Below are 25,014 nucleotides of genomic sequence, written 5' to 3'. Positions count from 1 at the left end.
CCGCTGTCATAGCCAGTTCAGTCCAGTTGCCTTGAGAGGGCTCATGAAATGTGCCCCCAAACAATACAGAAAAAGATTAGACTTACCGTTCTTTTCTTCTTCTCCTGTGCGCTCAAGACTTGATGAGTTGGTTTTATTGCTTCTGATTGAATTGCTTTTCCAAGTTTTCTGAGGACATAAAGCACATGCCAGGGTGGCGTTAGAATTTACACTTACCCAAATGACTCTTTTCTGGGAAAAACGGTTTGTGGTAGAGTAACTAGTCCATACAACAAGGCAAGTGTGACATGCGGTGTTTATGGTGCCTATTTTAAATATCTACAGCTCCCTTTGGGTTTGGAATAATGTTGGTGGTGGTTAATACTTACTGATGCAAGTCAGCAGCCGATTTCATGCTCTCAGACGCAAAGGCCCAGGCACCACAGATGCAACTGGAGAGAGAAACAAGAGCCGGAAGAGTTTGCTTTGAAATTCTACAATGGACTTTATGAAATAAAAGCATCCTGTCTGCTCCGCAGTGTGCAGTGATTAGAAAGACTTCTCCCAGCCACTGACCATGTCTCTATGGGATTAAATCCTGCCATAGGCATAAGTAATTATACATGCCAGAATAGAAGGAGCTAATATATCTCACCCAGCAGCAGCAGCAGCAGCAGCCACTAAGCACACTGAATTTGTGTCCGCCTTTTTATTTTTTCTTTAGAGTTTTTAAAACCTTTTTCTGATGAAAGCTAAAAGAGAGAGTCCAAAGAGGTAGGAAATACATTCATATACCCTGATTGGTGATGATGGAGGTGGATATTAGTCTCTATTTCACTATAATAGCAGAGTGGTAGGTGTTAGGAGATACCCAAAATGCTAAATCTTAAAGATGAAAGTCTTCTTTTGGTTTGGGTACCAGCAACCCGAGAGCAGAGCCAGTCCAATGATTTGAACAAATATTTATAAAACCGAAAATACATCTACACGTCTATATATGGATATCTAGACATACATATGCATGCATATTTATAAAGCTTCTGCTATATACATTAAGCCCTGGGAGAGATACAAAGATTAACACACGAAATTCACTTTCACTCATGAAATTTATATTCCTGTAGAGGGAAATAACACCTACAGAAATAATTACAACATAGAATTATGATACACACATTCATACATATGCACAATGAGTAGTAATGACCTTCAGATCATTTTTTTAAACCTTTACTTTCTGTTTTAGTAACAACTCTAAGATGAAAAGGTGAGAGCTAGGCAAACAGGGTTTAGTGACTTGCCCAGGGTCACATAGCTAGGAAATATGAGGCCAGACTCAAACCCAAGACCTCCTGACTCCAGGTCTAGCATCCTATCCACTATGCCATTTGGCTGTCTCACATGCCTCCTTGGATCATTCTTGACAAGGGTAGAAGGTGGCTTTGAGCCAGGATGATGGAGGGATGAATAGAAATTGGACAGTTAAATATGAGAGTTGGAAGGCAGGGTAGAAGACATTTCAAACATAAGGATCAACAGAAGGGCTACTCTAGTGATGGTGCATAACCCATTTTGGCTGGAGCAAAGAACGTAGAGAAGGGAGTTGTAGAGGTAGGGATTCATCATATTATGGGGGGATTGTCTGTCTAAGGAGTTTAAGCATTAATCTGAAGGCAAGTGAGGAGTTTTCAGCAGCTAGGAAGGAGACACAAGCAGATTTAGAGATGAGGCAGAATGTTCTTGCAATTGTATGAAGGATGGATTATGGAGAGGACAGTGTAGGCAGGAGGACCTGTTTTAAAGCTCCTACACTAGTCTATGCAGGTGTCCAGAAAGGAATGAATTTGGTTGATTATAATGAGAATAGAGATGAGTGGATGAATGCAAGAGATATTTTGAAGACGGAATCAGTGTGATATTGGTTTTGTGTGAGTCTTTTTTGTTCATACTTAAAAGCATCATTTTTTATGTTATTCAATCATTTCAGTCATGTCTGACTCTTCATCATCTCATTTCGGGCTTTCATGGCAGAGATATTAATTAGAATTGTTTGGCATTTCCTTCTGCTACTCATTTTACAGATGAAGAAATGGAGGCAAACTGGGTTAAGTGACTTCCCCAGGGTCACAAAGATAGTGTCTAAGGTTGGATCTGAACTTGGGAAAGGATCTTCCTGACTCTTGGTCCCCACTCCGTGCCAACTAGCTGCTCCCACTTGTACCAATATTTTCTATGCACCTTCTACATAACTAGGAGCTAACTCAGAAAGAGGCTTGACCGCCCAAGACCATCTCTGCATGTCTGGGAAGTGAAGGGGAGAATGCAATATTCCAGCATAGAAAGACTGATGTCTGGAGGAATCGGGTGGAAACATGGGCAAACCTGCCAAGACTCACCGAATTTTAATTTCCTGATTGAATATTTACCAGCCAGAGACCTCTATTCTGGTGACTAGTCTCCCCATTCTTGTTTAGCCCATTCAATTTCGGTGTTCTGCAGACTCCTTGGCCATAACCCACCCTGAATTTTGAAGGAGTGGGAAGGTGGGCATCACAGACATTTTCTCCCTTGCGTGGCTCTCAGCTCTCGTCTCTACCCTTGAAAGCAGGTCAGCACCATCACCTCCTGTCCAGCTGAAAAGGCATGGCTTCTCCTGGATCAGGCGAAGCCCACAACCACCGAAACTCTTTTTTCTGTCTTTTCCAGAACTTGGATCATATAATACAACAACTCAATACATAGATCATATAATAACCCAATACAATTAATGCAACTAATACAACACATAGATAGATAATACCATAAATTGTCTACTGCTTATATAGAATTCCCAATTCTTGCTCTTCAGCTCTGATCTTCTTTAGGAACTCTGGACCCAGATCTCCAATGCCCCCGTGTCCACCATATGGCAAGCAATAGATGCTTGTTGACAGGCTGCCCTTTACAGCCATCTTTACCATCATCTCAAATTCCATATGATCAAAGCTGAGATTATGATCTTTTCTCCTAAACCTACTTCTAGTGCAGCTTTTGTCATTTCTGGCTATAGATTCAAACATTTCCACGTCTGAAAGTTCAGTGTGATCTTTGATCCTTCTCTGTTCCCCCTCAGACCCAATCAATGACCAAGTCTTGCTCATTTTAATTATTTAGCACTTTTCACAACTGTCCTTTCCTTGATTTGTCTGCTGCTATCACTCTATTCTAGGCCTTCATCTGCCTGAAATATCATAAAAGTTTTTTTTTTTTTAATTAAAACCCTGAACTTCCATCTCAGAATCAATACTGTGTATTGGTTCTAAGGCAGAAGAGTGGTAAGGGCTAGGCAATGTGGGTTAAGTGACTTGCCCAGGGTCACACAGCTGAAAAATGTCTGAGGTCATATTTGAACCCAAGTCCTCCTGACTCAATCCACTGAGATACCCAGCTGCCTCTATAATAAATGTTTTGGAACAGTCTTCCTGCCTCTGTTTTTACCCCCCTTCCAATCTTTCCTTCATAATACTGTCAAAGTAGTCTTTCTCATGCAGATGCCTCATCATGATACTTATGTGCTCAAAAAATAATTCCTTCTGGATCCCTGAGAAATGTCAGGCTTGTTCTTTTGGCATATGAATCCTTAATCCAGGGCCATGATACTTTTACTGTTTAAACCCTTACCTTCTGTCTTAGAATTGATACTAGGTGTCTGTTACAAAGCAGGAGGGTGGTAAGGGCTGGGTGAGTTAAGTGTCTTGCCCAAGATCACAAAACTAGGAAATATCTGAAGCCAGATTTGAACCTGAGACCCCCCATTTTTGTAATTGGCTTTCTATCTACTGAGCCATCTACCTTCTCCCAGGATACTTTTTTAATTTTGCCTAATTACTTTATTCCATGAACCTAAACAACTGAATTTAGGTGGCTCAAATTGTGTTTCACATTCTCTCTACCCATCTGCCCAGATATCTTGCAAATTGTCTGGAAATAATATATTTACCCCCCCCCCCCTCTCTGGCTCACTTTCCATAGTTTGCTCTGTAAACAGTAATAAAACCAATATTAGCACTGTTTTTAGAAAGGATGTGAAATCAAGTGTTCTGTGGCTCTACTCATCATCCCAGTGATGCTCCCAGACCCCAACTCCATTCTTTGGCCATTGTTTTCCACGATTCCATATTTGTTGTTGATTATATATATATATATATGTATGTATATATATATATGTGTGTGTGTATGTAAAATCAAACAATCAAACATCTATTATGTTCTGTGTGTGTGTGTGTGTGTGTGTGTGTGTGTGTGTGTGTGTGTGTATTTTCACTACCTAACATGAAACTTAGGACATAGCAGGTACTAGATAATTTCTCTCTTCCTTCCTTCCTTTCTTTTTCTTTCTTCCTTTCTTCTTTTTTCTTTCTTCCTCCCTCCCTCCCTCCCTCATTCCTTTCCTTCCTTCCTTTCCTTCCTATTCTTCCTTTCCTTCCTTCCTTCCTTCCTTCCTTCCTTCCTTCCTTCCTTCCTTCCTTCCTTCCTTCCTTCCTTCCTTCCTTCCTTCCTTCCTTCCTTCCTTCCTTCCTTCCTTCCTTCCTTCTTTCCTTCCTTCCTTCCTTCTTTCCTTCCTTCCTTCCTCCCTCCCTCCCTCCCTTCCTTCCATTCTTCCTCTCTCCCTATCTCTTGCTCTTTCCCTCCCCTCTTCCCTCCCTCTGTTGCCTTCTTTCTCTCTTTCCCTTTATGTAATAACTAAACTGAGCTATCCATGTACCCCAAGTACTACCTACGTTCTCCTACTTCTACATCTTTGCTCATACAATGTCTTTTCTCTTTAAATCATTGTCTGTTAGTGATAGAATAACACTATCCCATCCCTAGAATTTCCTTCCTCCTCTTCTTTATCTGCTAATTTCTCCCCATTCAAAAAAATGCCACTTTCTTCATGAAGCCTTCTTTGTAACCAACTAATTGATTGCAATGCCTATCTCAGACTTAATGTAACACTTGATTTTATATCTCTCTGATGCTTAGTGAATAGAGCACCAGATCTGGAGAAGGGAGGTCCTGGGTTTGAATCTGGCCTCAGATACTTCTTAGCTCTGTGATCCTGGGCAAGTCATTTAACTCCATTTGCCAATTCCTGCTCTTCTGTATTAGAACTGTTACCAAGTCAGAAAGCAAGGGCTTTAGAAAAATGATCTACATTTGTGTCTTAACTATTTGTATATACATTGACAAGAGATTATGCCTTTTCTAAGGCATCTTGATAGTAGTAGTTAGAGTGCTCAACATGGAATCAGGAAAATTTGTGTTTAAATGGAGCCTCTGACACTTATGGTTGTGTGACATTGGGTAAGTCACTTGACCTCTCTTTGCCTTAGTTTCATTTGTAACCATGGTTTTATAAGAAACAGCTATTTGTAAAGTGCTTAGCATAGTACCTGGCACATAGTAGGTACTATGTAAATGTTAGTTATTATTATCTAATTCTCTGTCTTTACCAGCATTTAGCACTGTATTCTACACCCAGTAGGTGTTTAATCAACTCAGGAAATACTCAATAGGCATGTATTAAGTGCTTAGTATGTACTAGGCACTGTTTTAGGATACAAAGACAAAAAACAAAAACAGCTTTTCCCCTCCAGAAATTGAATTGCTGTTTGTTGAATGAATGAATGGATGGACTGAACCATCCAGAAGGTCTTCTTGACTTTAGACAATGCAAAAATATATAGAAAAAATAGAAAATATTTGCTTCCTGTGAGAGCTGCGGGTACCATAACTGCCCAGTGCCTTGGGGCTTTGAGAATCCTGGAAGACTTCTTCTTTCCAGTTATAACAGCTGTGATTTGTGATTGGACTCAAGTCCCTATTCATTGTCATTTCTACGTGCCAAAAGCTTAATTAGAAGATTACCTCCAAGTATACACTCACTGGAATCTTAATGATCCCCTTAAAAACAAAAGAGAGGAAAAGTACTTCCTTCTTGACCCCTTGCCCAGTCCTACCATATATTAAATATTAATTTCTATCCTACTGATAATGAGAAAGAAGACATGTGCTTGATTACTATCATTATTATTATTACTCTTAAAGAGTGATCTCTCCCTTTCCCCACCCCCCGCCCAGTACTTACTTCTTCTTGGTGCTTTGTAGTGCTTTGGTGAGCTTGCTTGCCAGTTTCTGAAGGCCTTTGGCATAACTAATCTCTAGGTTAGCCCTGTCAACAGAATGACAAGATGTTCAAAGCAAAGGACATAACCATAAATCAAGATGAAACACAGCACTTTGGTAATCATCTAGTCACGGGGTTCTTAACCGTAATTTTGTATCATGTACCCCTTTGGCACTCTGGTGAAGCCTATGGACTCCTTTTCAGGATAACATTTTAAAATAATTAATAATATGAAGAAGAAACATTTACTGAGGACTTATTATGTGCCAGTTCCTATGCACATTGAAGGACTAGTAGAAGGCGGCAACCAGGTAACCCAATGGAGGGAGGGACAGTCCTGGAGAGGGGAGGTTGTGGATTCAAATTTGACCTCAGATACTTCCTGGGCAAGTCACCCCATTTGCCTCATCCTTATCACTCTTCTATCTTGGAACCAATACTTAGTATCAACTCTAAGATAGAAGGGAAGGGTTTTAAAAAAAGTTAGTGAAGGGACAACTAGATGGCACAATGAATAGAGCCAAGTTTGGAGTTAGGTGGATTTGGGCTCAAATCTGGTCTCAGACATTTCCTAGGTATGTGACTCTAGGCAAATCACTTACTCATTTGCCTAACTCTTGTCCTTTTGTCCTAGAGTTGTTAATAGGACAAAAAGTAAGAGTTAAAATTTTTTTTTAAAGGTAGTGGAAATAAAGATGTAATTTTAAAATTCAAGACACCCTGAAATCCATATCCACAAATCCCTGGATGCCAAGAACTCTTGATCTAGTCAAATCCATACATGATCAAATAATCATCTACCCTATAGCCAAACAACAATTGGTCATAGACTCTAAAGATCATAGAGTGTAAAGAACTCCAATGATATCTTCACCTCCTCCCAAAGCCATCCATTCCATTTTGGAATAGCTCTCATAATTAAGAATGTTTTCTACATACCAAGGCCAAATCCACCAATTTGAACCTTCTTCCCATTGCTTCCAGTTTGAGCAAAGCAGAATTGTAGTAGCTCAAAGGAAATGCAAAACCCTCACAGTTAAGGATCTTCATCCCATAGGCTCAAAGGGACTAATTTTGTTGTTCAGTCATTTTCAATCATGTTCAACTTTTTGTGACTCCATTTGAGGTTTTCTTGGCAAAAATGCCAGAGTGGTTTGCCATTTGCTTCTCTAGATCATCTTACTGATGAAGCAACTAAGGCAAATAGGGTTAAGTGACTTGACCAATGTCACACAGTTAGGAGCTGTCTAAAGGATATTTAAACTTAGGAAGATGATTCTTCTGACTCCAGGTGTGAATTTTAGATTTTCTCCATTTTACTTAGTCTTTAGAAATTCTAGCAACCAGGAATGTATACACCCCCACTTAAGGATTAACTGTGAGTAGGATGGCCTATAACCAACATTTGCTAGCAAGTGACAAATAAGAAACAATTGACAGGCCCCCTAGGCTATCCTAAGTCCATCTTAAGCTACCATTGGTACATGTGAGACACTGGAAGTGATGTAAAGAATGGTCTATATACTTTGTGTTACTTCCTCTCCCCAGGGTGCTCGCTCCCCAGTTGCTCTCACTGTCTCTCAGAGATGTGGGATTTTTTCCGTAGTTGGGAGTTTGCAGCAACATGCTTGGTGTCTTGGCAGTTTGGCGTTTGTGGCTTGCTGGTGAGGTGGCTGGGAGAAGCTCTTAGCATGCTCGGTGAGTGTTTAGGCTTATTCCTTTTTCCTTTACCTCCTAAAATGCTATCCTCCTAAGACACCCCTCAACTAGGAGGAGGGCTCATGACTGGTAGCTGAGCTAAGTTGAGAAGGCCCCTTGGCTAAGGCCTCTGAACTCCTGCCTGGCTCGGGCTGGGCTGGAGCAGTTTAAATTCTCTTTCCTCTCTCTCTCTCTCTTCTTAATTTCTTCCCTCTATTATAATTAAACCACCATAAAAATCCCAAACTGACTTGAATATTTTATTGGGATTGAATTAATCCCTGGAGATCACTAGTATAATATATTCAGTCAATAACTCCTATTTTTACCCCTTACACAGGCCTGGTACTCTCTCCACTGTGCTTTGTCTCTAAGTGGATAAAGAGCTGACCTCAAAGCCAAGAATACTTTGGTTTGTCTCATCTCTGATGTGTACTGTCTGTCTGATCCTAGGTAAATCACTTAACTTCTTATCACTCTAGATAATTAAAAAATTTTTAATTTTTATTGTTATGTAAAACACACTTCCATATTGGTCATTGTCATAAAAGCACACTCATATATAATAACCAAACCCCCCAAATCAAACCATAAATACACTGATGTGAATGACAACTCCAATAGCTCTTTCTGTGGAGGTGGATAGTTTTCCCCATCCTAAGTTTTTCAGGATTGTCCCAGATCCATTTCATTGCTGAGATCAGCCATGTTTTCACAGATGATCATCTTCCAATATTGTTTAATGTGTACAATGTTCTGGTTCTGCTTAAGTCACTCCGCATCAGTTCCTGCAGATTTTTCCAGTTTTTTTCTGAAATCATGTTGTTTATTTTTTTCTTATAGCACAATAATATTCTATCACTAACATGCACCACAATTTGTTCAGCCATTCCCCAGTTGATGAGCATCTTCATAATATCCAATTCTTTGCCACTACAACAAGATAGGCAATTTTCTAAGACTATAAATTGCAGGAAAAATGTCACCCTGTATTAGTAGAGAGTTTTGTTTGTTTGTTTTTTACAGGGAGTTCCATATATAAGGGAAATCACAGAACCAGGCCCTTTCCCTGTAAAACAGAGATGAAGAATCTGATAGACATCTTCCTGTTCTACAAATGAGACTTTCACTCAAGTCAGAAACAAATTTCCAAGTAGTCAGTCTAGAGCACCTAAACTAATCGGATTAGCTCAGAATTATAACTGGAGGCAATAACGTGACATATTGTGATTCAATTAGCCAAAGAAGAACCTAATAATGGAAAACCACAGAGATAATAAAGCCAAGGCTGGCAATCACAGTTTCCATTACTTTGTAGCCTGGGCAGAACCCCACAGGGAGCTTAGGGCATGCTCTCCTAAGGCCAACTCTTTCATAATTCTGTGCAGTTCAGAACACCATACTATTAAACTAATTTTATTATGAGGTAGCTGCCCTTTTCACCGAGACATCAGCAGATGAAATTAGGGAATATTATTATTCATCTTCTCACTTTTTACTGAACATACACAACACACAGGAAATTAAGTACAATTGCTTGGCATTTTCCATTTTAATATGAGCTAGAAAGGTTTTGGTTTCATGCTTTATTTTCAAGCATTAGAATCTATTTTTTGATATTATATTTGTGATATTTTGTTCTTCCTTACATTTAGAGCACACCCTCAGAACCTCCAGAAATTGTCAATAACTAAAAATTTCTACAAAAAGTAGCTAAAGATAATTTTTCACAATAGAAAATAGTCTGGACTTCTGATCAGGACTCGGATTAAAAGCAAATGTCTCCTTCTTAACTTGTCAGCATTTGCTCATAGCCAAGTTATTTGTGCTTTTAGTTACGTTGACTGCTTTTGGTAAGAAAAAGACCAGTGGATGACATATGTGAAGACTAAGATGCAGAAACCTATCTATCTATCTATCTATCTGTAACTGGTGGGCTATTAACCAATTGCAGCAAAAGCTTCAAACTAAGGTGTTGTTCAGTCCTTTCAGTCCTGTCTGACTCTTCCTGACCCCATCTGGGATTTTCTTGGCAAAGATCCTAGAATGATTTGCTATCTCCTTTTCCAGCTCATTTTGCAGATGAGGAAACTGAGGCAAAAAGGTTTAAGTGACTTATCCAGGGTCCCACAACTAAGCAGTACCTGAGGCTAGATTTGAACTCAGGTCTTCCTGACTCCAGACTTGGTACTCTCTCCATTGTGCTTTTAAGGCAATGAATTTAAGAATAACACTTTAAGCAAATTTTTAAGTAGGGCTTTCTGAATCAGCAACAGGCTCACTTTGAGAAATATGAGTGTCAGAGGATTGAGGGAGAAAACTGGCAGAAACATCAACACTCTCAAATCCAGGAGAAAACACCAGATCTCTTTTTGGAAGGGAAAGGAATGAACATTTACATGGTGCCTAATTAGTGCTAAGCACGGTGCTTTACAATTATTACCTCATTTGATCTTCACAACAACGTTAAAGAGGTAGATGCTATTATTATCCCCATTTCATAGTTAAGGCAACTAAAGCAGACAAAGGTTAAATGACTTAGCCAGTGTCATGCAGCCAGTAAGTGTCTGAGGCTCGATAATTTCAACCCTTTGCCCCCCAGCCAGCTGTCTCTTGTGGATTCTTCTTGTGATCCTTCTGGTTCTAGTTATAAATCTGCTCCCTCAGATACTTGAAGTGATAAAACTATTTAGGCAGATCATCAAGCTAGAGCTGGAAGAGACTGCACAGGTTGTCTAATTCAACTTCTTCATCTAACTGATGAGAAAACTGAGGCTAAGGTATGCCCTGGGTCACACAGGCCGTAAGCATAGAGGCAAGCTTTGAACCCAGACCATCTGTTTCCAGAGTAAAGGCTTTTCTCGCCATCTATGCTCCCTCCTTAGGGGGTCCCCCAACTTTGATGACTTGTCATAGGATCCAAGGATTGAAGGCTTTTGGACTGCCACTGACCATGAAGATCATCCAGACTCAAAAATCAATCCGCCCTGTTTCTTGTTCAGTAGTTTCAGTCGAGTCTGACTTTTTGTGACCCCAATTGGGGTTTTCTTGGCAAAGATACTAGTGGTTTCCCATTTCCTTCTTCAGCTTATTTTATAGATGAGGAAACCGAGGCCAAAGGGAGTAAAAGACTTGTTCAGGGTCACACCGCTAGTAAGTTTCAGAGGCCAGTTTTGAACTCAGGTCCTCCTGACACGGTGGCTCCCACTGTGCCACTTAGCTGCCCCCTATCTTTTGCAAGGTTACTCAAAACAACAGCTGAAGGTTCCTCCCAGGAAAGATGGATTGGCCATAGGGCAGACCTCCTGATCACTTGCTATGATTATAGGATGCTCTTGTCAAGCAGTTGCTGAAGGGAACAAGACTTCCTGGAGGCGGGCTCCATCCAAGACAAAGGAAGAGAGAACACCTTAAGGTCTGCTTTTCTGCTAATGGGAAGGTTTGACTTCAAGGCCCCTTCATCTCTCAGCAGCCCAGTGACTGGGGGCTAAGCCTCCTTTGAGCCAGATAGTCACTTTCACTGGAATCTTTGGTACTCAGCACCAGGGTCCCTTGTTGATTTCTTTGTTGTTGTTGTTGTTTTAACCCTTATCTTCCAACCTAGAATCAATACTATCATTTTCAAGGCAGAAAAGCAGTAAGGGTAGGCAATTTGGGTTAAATGACTTGTCCAGTATCACACGGCTAGGAAGTGTCTGAGGCCAGACTTAAACCCAGGACCTCCTGTTTCCAGGTTTGGCTCTCTATCCACCAACTGACCCCCTTGCTGACTTCTTACAAAAGCAGAAAAATAGATTGAAGAGATTAAATTACAATATTGCTGATCTTCCACTAAGAAGCCTCATCTTTGGGGCATCTAGGCAGCACAGTAGATAGAGTGCCAAGTCTAGAGTCAGGACGTCCTGGGTTTAAATCTGACCTCAGACACTTCCTAGCTGTGTGACCCTGGACAAGTCACATAATCCCAAATGCCTAGCCCTTGCCCCTCTTCTGTCTTGGAACCAATACTTAGTACTGATTCTAAGACAGGCGATAAGATTTTAACATTTTTTTATAAGAAGCCTCACCTTTAAATACCTTTAAACCTTAAAAACATAGGAGTCTGTATCATAGTTCAATTAGCAGTTGTCTGGTGCTTATCTCCCACCTCCCTGCTCCTCCTACCCTAGCTCTATGCCAGCCTGCTCCTGAGGGGCTTTAGTCAAACAGCTCTCCAGCCAAATTTTTGCTTAGGCTCTTTTCTGACTTGTTGATGATGCTTCCTTCATGTCCTGCCTGCACAGATTTTGTGTGCACAGGGATTTGGGGACTGAGGATTTCTGGGGATGTAGATTAAAAGTTCTTTTTCAAATGGACACAGCTTTGAATCTCACCTCTTAGTAGTCAGAACCACAAAAGCTGCCGCCTGCAAAGAAGGCAAGAGATGAAACCTGAGGATGCTCAGTTAACCCATAACACTTTCCCTCACTCCAGCCCTGCTGGCCCCATCACCCCTCTATCTTGTCCCAGCTGGCATTCAGGAGGCCACCTCTGGATGTCTCAGTTTTGATATGTCACCTTTTTCCTACTCTTGTTCAGTCCTGCTTCTACTTCACTTTCTTGCTTCACTTCTATCTCTCGTGGTATCGATCCCTTTTTTTCCTCTTCCAATTCCCTGAAAGACTCCTGCTGAAAAAATGGTACCCATGTCCAGAGAAAAAAGAACTGATAAACTCTAAGTGCAAATTGAAGCATAATTTTCTCACTTTATCTTTCTTTTTTGAAAATGGCTAATATGGAAATATGTTTTGCCCAATTTCACATGTATACTTTATAATATATTGGTTGTATTCTCAATGGGTTGGGGGGATGGAGAGAATTTAAACCTCAAAATTTAAAAGGAAAAGAATGCTAAAAAATAAGCTAAAATATTAACAAAAATACATTACTTTCCTCCCCTCTCCTTCCTTTGTTGCCTCCTTCCTTCCTTTCTTTCTTTCATTCTTTTTTCTATTCAACCTTTTTATCCATGTATCATGTTTCTTAATATCATCTATCTATCTATCTATCTCTATCTATCTATCTATCTATCTATCTATCTATCTATCTATATCTATATCCATATCCATATCCATATCTATATCTATATCTATGGAGAGCCATCAAAGCTCCACTGTCTGACAGAGTCACAGGTCTGGGATAATGGAGACTATAGAGCAGCCTTCAGAAAAGATGAGGCATCCACTGAACCCCCTCTGTGTGTCTTCTCCCTCTAACTTCCCTTACTAATGGAATTGTTATGATTATCATTCTCTTCCCAGTGTAGGAGAAATAACATAAGAGCAAATACTTACAGGGTTAACACACATATGCCCCACTTTAATCCCCCCAGATTATTACCCTAAAAAGATTACATTCACAGAATTAAAACCCAAAGATCATCACCCATTACCCCTCCCTTTTCCCTCTAAGCAGAGGTACACTCAGAGGCCCCACACCTACTGTTAGCCAAACACATAAACCTTAATCAATTACTCCTCTAGAAACACGAGTTACTGGCACACTTCACTCGTTTGATAAGTTTACACTAACTAGGCAACATCACCAAGGTACCTTAATTAAACACAAGAAAAATATAATTTGGAAATTGAGGAAATTCCTGGTTCTGGTTTGTCTTAAATTATCCTCTAATCCTGTACCTAGCTATGAACTGTTTTGCTACCCATCTAAGTAATTGTGATTGATTATGAAATCTGATAAAAAGCAACAATGATTCTCCTAGTTGGTCATCCCACCTCCAGATCACCCTGTCCAAGTCATTTATCTCCATCACAAACCTTTCTGTTGTAGCAACATAGTGAATGATCACAGAATGTTGATTAAGTGATTTGTTAATGTGTGATGTATCCAATTATCTGTAAAAGATCATGTATGTTGAAAAATGATTGTGTTCCAGAAAAGCATGTACTCACAAAAGCTATAAAATAAATGAACTCTCATGCTATGGCAGAATGGCTGAATGACACCTAAGCACAAGTTTGAGCACTCAGTGTTGTCTCTCATCTCTTATTTGCCTGATGGCTCCACCGAGTCAGAAGGGCCCTGCACTTTGGGAGACTGCGGCTTCAGCTCTCAAAAAGAAATTGTATATATAATACATATATATATATGTATATATATATATATAGGTTCATTTGTGTCTCACAACAATCCTATGAGGTAATAGTTGTAGTAGTAGCAGTAGTGGCAGTAGTAGTAGCAGTAGTAGTAGTAATAGTAGCAGTAGCATTAGTAGTAGTAGCAACAGTAGCAGCAGCAGTAGTAATAGTAGCAGCAGCAGCAGCAGCAGCAGCAACAACAATAGTAGTGGAGTGGTAGTAGCAATAGTACTACTAGTGGTAGTAGTCGTCATAGTAGGAGTCCTTTTTACTAGATAAACAAACTAAAGCTGAATTGGGTTAAGTGAATGACTTATTGACCTACAGCCAATAAGTGTCTTAAGGGGGATTTGCATCTAGGTCTTCCTATTTCCAAGTGCAGCATTGCATCAGGATGCCACACAGCAGAGGGCATCATGTGGTCACAGGCCACTAACCTACCTTTTTCTGGCAGGCTAGAAGCCTGCGTTAGTGTGGCTAGAATAAGGAAAGATTTATCACCTTTTCCTTCTGCCTCAATTTATTGATGACCTGAAGGGGTTTTAAATATCCAACATTCAAATCTCCTGAGCAAAGCAGGCTGCAAATCTCATCTCTACTGGCATTTCAAGGCCCTAATGGACATTTCTGACCCCCCTGGAGATTACTCTGTATTTTAGCAGCAACCAAAATAAAGCAAGAGAGAAGAACAATGGGAAGGATAGAGATGGATGAGAGGAAGGTGTTCTGATTCTGTATAGACTTTCAGGATAGCCGGTCTAACAGGCTGTTTAAAAGCCCTCTCTCGCCTTCCAGTGTTCTGAAAGGCCTTCACCAAAACATTCTTCAGGAGTTAAACCCATCTCGAAAGAGAAATCCTGGTCACTTAACTGTCCACGTTTGATTCCTGTAAATCAGGATGTTTATGATTTGAAACAAAAGGAGGTAGATAAGCCAGGGGCCAAATTGCACAGTTCATGCCCTCTTGGATGGAATTCCTGCTGAACACAATTGTAATAACCTTGGTATTTCTGGGCAGCCCTGCAGCTGGGGCTCGATGCCCTCCAGAAGCACAAGAACGAAGATGCTGCAAATTGTTTTCTCCTTATTGTTCTTTGACAACAGCTTTTTATCATGTGTTTGTCACTTTCCAAGGCAGCGCTCATCTGAGAAAATAGAATCTGTTTTTAAAATTGCCAGAAGCAAGGTGGTATAGAGTGCCTCATTTGTGGGGACTTTTTCCTATTTCTTAACAAAGGACACATTTGGAAGCAGCTCTTCATATTTCATAGCCATTACACCCAGACCTAATTCTGGGTTCCCAAGATAGCTCCTTTACACATAGATAGATGGATGGAAGTGTAACCACAGGGCATTTTAACCAGAGAAGGGAACAGGAGCATGAGCCCAGGGAATTGACAGCTGATATTATCATTTGTAGTTTCTCAAGAGTAGAATATTAACTGAGACTATCACCTATTTAGTAAAAAATAATTAATTAGAAGAGGAAGCTATCAGATGACGGACTTCCTTCTCCTCTCCCTCCTCCCTAATCCCAGTGGCATTACTCCTGGTGATTTCCTTTCTGTTACCTAGTCCCATTTGACTTCCCCCACTCATAAAGAGTTCATTTGAGCAAGTTAGTAATGGTTTACTGAGTGATTATTCATGTTTGGTACCATTCAACCTGAGTGCAAAAATTCCTGATCATATGTACCCTGTGGCAAAATATTACTTCTACCTTTCAAGATCATGAATGGGGAAATATTAGCTTTGAATTTTAATCTATTTTCTTTTTTTTTATTTGATATACGTTTTTTTTCTTTTAAATTTTTGAAAATTAAGAGGTTAGGTAATTTGGCCAGTGAAACACAACATTATCAACATAGGATCCTATATTTAGTGATGGAAAGGTCCTCAGAAGTCTTCTTTTTTTCCCACTTTAAACATTATTTTATTTGGTCATTTCCAAACATTATTCATTGGAAACAAAGATCATTTTCTTTTCCTCCCCCCTCGCCCTTCCCAGCACCTCTCCCATAGCCGACGCACGATTCCACTGGGTATCACATGTGTTCTTGGTTCGAACCCATTTCCATGTTGTTGGTATTTGCATTAGAGTGTTCATTTAGAGTCTCTCCTCTTTTAACCTATTTTCTAACTTCTTTCCAAGTAAATAAGTTGTCATCAGCAGTGGTGACCTATAAAAATGCAGTATCCAGAAAGGTGGGGAGGGTAAGGATGGCTTTTGGATGTTTAGTCATTTTTAGTTGTAACTGACTTCTCATAACCTCATGTGGGCTTTTCTTGGCAAAGAAAATGGAGTGGTTTGCCATTTCCTTCTCCAGATCATTTGACAGATGAGGAAACTGAGGCCAACAGTATTAAGTGACTCATCTAAGGTCACACAGCTAGGCAGTGTCTGAGGCTAGGTTTTAACTCAAGTCTTCTTGACTCTCCACCAAGAGCTCTAATCACTTCACCACCTAGCTGCCTGCTCTTCCCTAGCTCCAGGTAATTCACTTCACACTCTAAACCTCAGCTCCATGGTTTCTGAATTTTTTGCTTTAAACTGCCTCTACACCACAATCTCCCTGCAAATAGACCCCAGACCATTACTATCCACATATCTAGGCCACCTCAACTTTGATGGAGGCCCTGATCAATTGGCTTCTGTTTAAGCTTTGACTGTACAGTGCCCTCATCTCACTTGTAGCACACTCCTGCTCACTTGGCTTGATCTAGTTTCAGATGTATTTTCTGGAACCATATCTCTATATGCTTATCCCTAGATGAACCAAAATCTTTTTAAACCCTCACCTTCCATCTTAGAATCAATACTGTGCATTGGTTCCAAGGCAAAAGAGTGATAAGGGCTAGGCAATGGGGGTTAAATGCCTGGTCCAGATTTGAGTGTCTAAGGCCAGATTTGAACCCAGGACCCCCCATCTCTGAGACTGGTTCTCTGTCCACTGAACTACCTAGCTTCCCCAACTGACCAAATTTTGTTTTCTCTGCCCTTATGTTTAGATCTATTCCCACTGTCTCCCCAACCCCATCCTTTGTTCAGCCTGGTTGGATTCCTGGTTGTTCAGTCTGGTTGGATTCCTGATCCTGTCCTCCAGTAGGGACCAACTTACCACCCCCTAATTCCTAGTCATGACCCCAAGGAGAACTCTGTACAGTTTATCTTTTCAATCAGTAGTCAATCTTTTTCTTTAAACCTTCAGAAAAATAAAATCACACAGACTCCATTTAGAACTCTTTCCAAGTCTCACAACTCTCACCTTGGAAGCACTTCCTTATAGCTAACTTTTCTCAAAGAATTCAATAAGCTCCTCCAAATTAAATCAATATATACTTTAATGCTAGGTGTCTTCATTGCAAAGATGACAATGGACAGAGAACAATGAAAAATTGCATGGGGAAATATGGCTTAGGAGTAAGGAATGAAAGGGCTTAAAGGCTTATGAGACTACACAGAAAATCCACGCTTACGTATATCATGAATGCTTTCTTCAGAAAGAAACCATAGAGTTGGGAGGGATGTTAGATATTAAAGGTCATCCAGCTTAATGCCCTTCTTTTACTAAGAATGAAACTGAGGCACAGAGTGATTAAGTGATTTGGACAATGTCTCTGTTTTTGTTTTATTAGGGTTTGACTCTTCGTGATCCCATTGGGGGGGTCACCAAGAGTGGAACCTTACTAACAGAGACACTGGAGTGGCTTGCCATTTCTCTCTCCAGCTCATTTGATAGATGAGGAAACTGAGGCCAACAAGGTTAAGTGACTTGCCCAGGATGAGATCACACAGGTTATAAGCAGAAGCATCAGGTTATCTGACTCCAAACACCCTACAATAACACAATGCAGCACTGAACATTAAAAACAAAAACAAAAACAAAAATGAGCTATATCTTCACTGACAAACAGTTATCAATGAAGTAACTTTTCAAATGAGCTTTTTGTGTACAGTGACAGACTCAGCTTGTTAGAGGGAAGATTGAAATCAACACTACATTGGAACAAAGAATAAAAATGAACTGGTAATGGGCTCTTCACTTAACCCTGTTTGCCTCAGTCTCCTTATCTGTCAATGAGCTGGAGAAGGAAATGGCAAACCACTCCCTCATCTTTGCCAAGAAAATTCCAAACAGGGTCAGAGAGAATAAGACTACTGAAAAATGCCTGAAAAACAACTGATGCCAACAAATGGAAAATTAATGAAAGACCACATATCAAACCGGTACTGAAGCAATGAGTAGAATAAAGATCACTAGATTTGGGAGTTAGAGCAATCTGGTTCTAAACCCACCTCTTCAATTTTCTGCATCCCAAACCTGTCCCTAATATTTGGACTTCAAAACCAGGCCTCTGCATCTGACTCATCCTGGAATTTCCTCAGTACTGGGGCCCTCTCACCCTAGAACATTCTACCAACCCCATGATCTCACCCTGGGATATTTCCTGGCAAAGCTTGACCCACACTTCCCCCAACCCATCTTGCTCCCTCACCCTCCCTACTCACAGCCTTCACTCTTTAGTGAGGTCCTCCTGGAGTCTCCATTTTGTGGAGTAGCTTAGGCTGACCTGCCTTCATTCTCCTCCTATACCTCTTCTAGCTTATGGCCTTCAAACTATGCACCTGAACCAGCTACCTTCATTTCAACCCTCACCCCCACCCTCTCTTTTCATATCCATTTTGTGGGTTGTCTTCTCCACTTAGAATGCAAGCTTCTTCAGGATAAGGGAATTCTTTCTTTTGGCTTGTAATTATATCTCTAGTTCTTAACACAGTGCCTGCCATAAAGTAACACTTAATAAATCCTTTATCCCTGCCTCCCTTCTTTCCTCCCTCTCTCCCTTCCTCCTTCCCTCCCTTCCTTCCTTCCTTCCTTCCTTCCTTCCTTCCTTCCTTCCTTCCTTCCTTCCTTCCTTCCTTCCTTCCTCCCTCCCTCCCTCCCTCCTGCCTTTCCTTGCTGTAAGACCTAAGGGAAGATATTTAACATCTCTCATCCTCAGTTTCCTCATCTATAAAATGAGTGGGGTTGGGCCAAATCACCCTCTAAGGTCCCTTCTAGCTCTGCATCTATGGTTCTTTAAACTCCATTAATGTGGTACAAATGCAATGTTCCTCTTCTCTTCCCTATCAAGCTGTACTTGCAGTTTGTAGTCTGGGGACTCCATCTACCTGGGCAAGATCACAATCCTATCATGCCTTAGTGGGCAGCCTTCATGAGCTTTTGAGGTTCAAAGAATTCATCATACAGGGCCCAACCCTATGGTTGATGACCCTCTTCCATTGCAAGAATAAAAAAGGCTAGAGGAAAGAACTACTTTTTGAAAATCTGACCTTCATTTCCTTACAACAGAGCAATTGATTTCCCCAGCAGAGACTGTCTTCAACTATGGCTGAGAGCAAGCAGGAGCCCAGACGTTCACAGACACATATGCCAGGAACATCCCTTTGATGCAATTACTGATGGGGTTTACAAAGGCAAAGGGGTCCTTTTGCTATTAGGCATTTGAAAAATGACTGTATGTCTCCAGGCAGATCAAAGTTTGCCTTCCTCTGCTGGAACAGGCAAATTGAAGCTATTAATTGGGGGAAATAAGGCAGGGGAAATAAGGCAATACGGGGAATTGCAGAACATCAAGGCAAAAAAAAAATTGTCATTTCAGAATAAGCTCTACTTGATGGCTTGAGGACAGAGTTCTGGAAGGTCTGAATTTAAATCTTGCTTCTCATACTTTATTGTATGACCCTGAGGAAGTCACTTGACCTCTCTCAGTCTCAGTTTCCTTATCTGTAAAATGAGCTGGAAAAGGAAATGGCACATGACTCCAGTATCTTTGCCAAGAAAATGTCCTATGTGGTCACAAAGAATCGGACATGACTAAAACGACTGAACAACACCAAAATGAATAGATCTCAGAGATTGCTCTGAGGATCAAATGACTTAATCAATGTTAACTGTTTGGAAAACCTTAAAATTCTATAAAAATGCTAACCATCATCATCATCATCACTATCGAAAATGAGAAAGAAGGGCAGTAGGAAGCTCACCTTTCAGATTAAAGGCCATCTAATGTCATGGCTTGATTGGAATAAGGGCAGTTTGTGATGAAGAGCTAATGCATGGCTCTGAAGAACAAAACCACACTATTCATCCTACTGGCAATATAACTATTCTGTGGCAGTAGGGTCAGGAAAATGTAGCTTTCATGGCAATAGAAAAAGTAGTTAGGGCCTTCTACTAGTGTGTTTTGGGGATTAGTACCCCAGGGACTTCATCCACCAGCATTCTCTACACTTCCCAGGGACCCCTTTTCTTATGGCCTACCCTGGGTTGGGCTATAAATGGGCTGATCCCTTGCCAGGAGGAGTCTTTGCTTGTTGTTAATTGTGTCTAGCTCTTGGTGACACCATTTGGGGTTTTCTTGGCAAGTATAATGTAATGCCATTTTCTTCTCATTTTATAGATGAGGAAACTAAGACAAAAAGGATTAAGTGACTTGCCCAGCTAAAGTCTGAGGCTGGATGTGTGATCCTGGCTAAGTCCCTTAACCCTTTTAGCCTCAGTTCCTCATTTGTAAAATGAGCTGGACAAGGAAATGGCACACTATTCCAGTATCTTTGCCATGAAAACTTCAAATGGGGCCACCAAGAGTGAGCAAGACTGAAAAACAACTGAATAACATTAGAATCAGAAAATTCTCAGGATTGCTAAAGGCTTCATTTAGGGGTGCTGTGAGGTTCAAATGACATAATGGATATAAAATACTTTACAAACGTTTATAAAAACCTTAAAGCACTGCCATGCTTTCAAAATGGTTATTCCCACTGGGGATTTTCACTTTTGGAAGTGGATAGAATACCTAATTTATTTGGAAGTCTTTAAATGCCAATTATTACTGTTATTATTAGCTGCCAGTTGCAGATGGCCGGTCTGATGATGCTTTCTATTGCTCTCCTGTTCATGCAATGTTTATAGAGCAATATAAGGGGGTACTGGCAAATGTTCAACAAGGATGTGTGTGTGTGTGTGTGTGTGTGTGTGTGTGTGTGTGTGTGTGTACAGGAAAATGTATGCATATATTTCTTTAAAACCCCTTTCCCTCTAACTTCAAATCAAGACTGTGTATTGATTGCATGGCAGAAGAGTGGAAAGGGCTAGGCAATGGGGGTTCAGTGACTTGCACAGAGTCAGACAGCTAGAAAGTGTCTGTTAAGATTAAAATTCTCTGGAGACTGTATCTTAATTTACATGTTATTTATTAAATAAATGTTTAAAGGCGAATCAAAGAAAGAATAAGCGCTAGCCACCTGTGGCTGGCTATTCCTGTCACAAGCTTCCTCTCCTCGTCAGCCCTCACCCACACTGGCACTCTCTTAGCCAGTTTCCCGCGGCTGCACTAAGGTCGCACCAGGGCGCCCAGCTAACCCCTCTCTCTGGGATTCTGAGCAAAAGAGGGCTCCTCCCTTCCTTTCGCCAAGTCCCTGTTAAGCTACTAGTGACGTCCCTTTTCTGAGTCTCTCTGATTTGCTCGACTCAGACGTCAGTCCAGATCAGAGGCAAGTTTTCTAGACGCCAGGAGTCACGTGGGACAAGAGGCAATCACATTCTGGCCAAGGGTGATCGCACCCCCACCCTATTCTAGCTTATTTTATGATAGATAAGCACGAGGTTTTGTTCAGTCAGAGTCAGGCTGAATTGCAACTTAATTCAGTCATAGAATGGGCTATTTTCAAATTCAATATGAAACTTTCCCCTTTTAAGCTTTAAAGTCAATCTTAGAGTACCAAGAAAAAGAAAAAAGGTTTAGGCTAGTAGTAAATTCTCATGTCTGAGGTCAAATTTGAACCCAGTACCTTCCATCTCTAGGCATAATTTTTTTTAATTTTTAATTTATTTTTTTTCCAAATTTTAATTTGTTTTAAATTTAATATTAATTTTAATCTTTTAAATTTAATCTGCATTATTGATACTTTCTAAAATCTAGGCAATCATTAAAATAATATATAAGCTCTTGATTTATGGGTTTTGCTAATTTCCAAGGTATGAATGCTCACACTGAAATGTTAACAATGGAGTTTGCCTCCCTGGAGGTTTTAAATAAAAGCTGAATGACCACTTTGGATCCTAGGATTAATAGATTTAGAGTTGGAAGGGAGCTAAGCAGTTATCTAGGATGCTAGGGGACAGTAGATAGAGTACTGAATATGGGGTCAAGAAAATCTGTGGTCAAATTTACTAGTTGTATAACAGACCAATCTCTTAACTGCTCCCTGCCTCAGTTTCCCTATCTGTAAATTGGAGATGATAATAGCACCTACCCCCCAAGGTTGTTGTAAGGATAAAATAAGAATATTCCTAAAGCTCTGCAAACATTAAGGTGTTATATAAATGCAGGCATTATTATCATTACTATTGTCAAATATAAATCCCTCTAATCTGCTTAGATTAAAAAATCAAGGCCAAGATAAGTGAAAGGATTTGCTTAAGGTTATACACCTAGTGAATGCCTGAATTAGGAGGAAAACTCACATTTCTCAGCTCCCAGTCTTTCTACTACCCAATCATCTGGTAAAGCTCAGTTCAGCTACAATAGACAAAGCTCAATCATTCAATGGACAAACAATTATAAGTCTCTTCAAAATCATGTCAGACTCCATCTGGGTCAGAGAAAAATCAGAACTGAAATCAAATTCTAGTTTGGCCAATTATTAGTTGCGTGGCTTATAGGGAGTCTTTTATATTATCTTTATTGTGTCTATTATCATCTGTAAGACAACTATATTACATGAGAAATTATGAGATTTTTCACTTTCTATTAAGCAGGGTAGTTGTGAAAAAGACACTTGGTGAATTACAAGATGTGACTTCATGAGAGTAATTATTGTTGCTATTATCCAAATCACCAAATTCAGGGGAGCAAAGTTTCCATAAAATTCTGGCTTGACCAGATTTTAACTTGCAAATCAAGAGAGCCTGATATGCACATTTTTCTTTATCAAAATGATCATTTGAGGGGTAATTATTTGATTACAAAAAGATTTATCCCCCTCCCCCATCCTTCAAATATTGGCCTGTTTTGTGCATTTAAACCAGAGGATTAAATCGCTTAACTAAGGAGAACACAGAAATTTTAAATGGTAAGAAATTGCCTACAGATCATTCAGACAAGGCAGCTCTTCAATTACCATTTGTCATTTGGGAATGATTCAATTTACAAATATTTGATTCATAGGATTTTCTGAAATGCATGTAACTACTTCGAATTCATATTTATTCTTTTTATAGTTTTTTGAATGTTGGTTTATATCCTTGTTGTGTCTCCTGTTCCAACGGGACTATCTGTAACAATTGTGCTTGTATCCCCCAAACAAGAAGCATTTCAGAAGCTCTTACTTGTGTCAGGTGCAATGTTGAGAACTAGGAAAACAAATAAGAACAGAAAGGCAGTTCCTGCTTTCAAGGAGCTTACATTCTAGTGGGAAAAGTTGGGGTTTAGTTTTTTTGGGTCCCATTCCTTGTGATTGATCCAATTGGGGGTTTTCTTGGCAGAGATACTAGAGTGGTTTGTCATTTCCTTCTCTAGCTCATTTTACAGATGAGAAAACTGAGGAAAATGTTAAGTGTTAGAGGCGTTAAGTGACTTGCCTAAGGTCACACAGCTATTAAGTGTCTGAGGCTGGATTAGAACTCAGGAAGATGAGTCTTGCCACCTAGCTGTCCCTAAAAGGAGAAAGTGAAATAAATATAAAAATAATTTTTAAAAGATGAAATAAAAAATAAAAAGGTGAAAATTATCGAGTGGGAGAAAGATGAAGGAAGTGTTGTAGAGAGGACCCTTAGCCTCAGAGGAGCAATGGCTGGTCTGGGCATCCTCCTTAACATGGTTGTTTTGAGAAGAATCAGCCAATCAGAGGGAGAGGCGACAAGGGCAGAAGGAACTTTAATTCTATGAGAAGTCCAGGGATAGAGTGAACTTTCAGGGTTAAGAGGTTTCTAGGACATTGCAGAGCCATGGGAGAGTCAGGATTGTAGGCCAGTGCCTGGCATATAGGAGAAGCGCATCGATTCATACATTAAATTATTGCCTAAAGTAGGCACACCTAGAATATTTTTCCTCTGCAATTTAACTATAGAACTTTAATTAATCCTTTGTGTTTAGGTCATTCCTTTTTCTACTGACGAGATACAAGTAATTGCCCCAAACTGTCACGCTCTTCCGATTTTAAAATTACTTTGCTCCCATCTTCATCATATAGGTAAAGCGTGACAGGAGAACTCCCTGGTCATGCCAGTGCCTACATCTGCTTCTGTCTTGCTCAGGGAGCGTTTGAAAATCTCAAAAATGGCTGTGGATGGATGCCATTATCCACTAATGGTGCGCCGAAGAACAGATGGCTTCACTAATCTTCTCGAGACTTAGAACATACGGAAATGAACTGAAATAACAAGGGGGGAGATAGAGGTAAGATGTAAATGCAGTCTGAGCAGGCTGGGCCCCTTCCCCCAGAGGAAGAGGGATAGACAGGTAAGATGTCTGATGGACACACAAGTGCACCTCCTGACTCCAAAGGATGCCTTCCAACCCCTGTATTTATCCTTAACTCACCTAAATGTAACTGGGGTATTCAAAAGGTGTCAAGGAGTTTGAGTGTATCTGGAAAGAACTCCAGAGAATGCAATATTGCTCATCCAAACTATAATTGCTACACAGATCTCACCTGCACCCAGGTCTGAGCTAGACTGGTTTTCTTGGACGTCCTGAGAAATTGGATAGCCAGTAAAGGTGATTAATGCATGTCATCTCAATACCTCCCTGGGAACTTTTATGGTATAGAAAATATGAATAAATCTGCCATTAGACATCCTTGAACTCTGAGACTGAATCTATTATCTAATACATCTAATACTGAATAGGATATGAATAAATAATATACTTAATACTGAATATATGAATAAATAACATATCTAATATTGATTATAATATGAATAAATCCTACCTAAAATGGAATATAATAGGAATAAATATCAGATCTAATACTGAATATATAAA

The 25,014-nt window shown here is 40.1% G+C and overlaps 1 protein-coding gene across 5 annotated transcripts in view; it reads right to left on the bottom strand.

Annotated features, from left to right (window-relative positions):
- Positions 1-25,014, bottom strand: part of NOSTRIN (nitric oxide synthase trafficking) — a 115,602-nt gene that overhangs the window by 70,570 nt on the left and 20,018 nt on the right. For 4 of the 5 annotated variants that reach the window (XM_056793977.1, XM_007494322.3, XM_056793978.1 and 1 more), the window contains exons 4-6: positions 6,089-6,172; positions 369-431; positions 87-168 (exon numbers count right to left, since the gene is read on the bottom strand). In XM_056793977.1, the coding sequence (XP_056649955.1) occupies positions 87-168; positions 369-431; positions 6,089-6,172 (229 nt within the window). Of the gene's footprint in view, positions 1-86; positions 169-368; positions 432-6,088; positions 6,173-12,198; positions 12,231-25,014 lie in introns of all 5 variants that reach the window. The other variant, XM_007494325.2, reaches the window with a different exon arrangement.

This window comes from Monodelphis domestica, chromosome 4, assembly GCF_027887165.1.
Source record: "Monodelphis domestica isolate mMonDom1 chromosome 4, mMonDom1.pri, whole genome shotgun sequence".
NCBI lineage: Eukaryota > Metazoa > Chordata > Mammalia > Didelphimorphia > Didelphidae > Monodelphis > Monodelphis domestica.
This window is presented reverse-complemented; position numbering and strand designations above follow the sequence as displayed.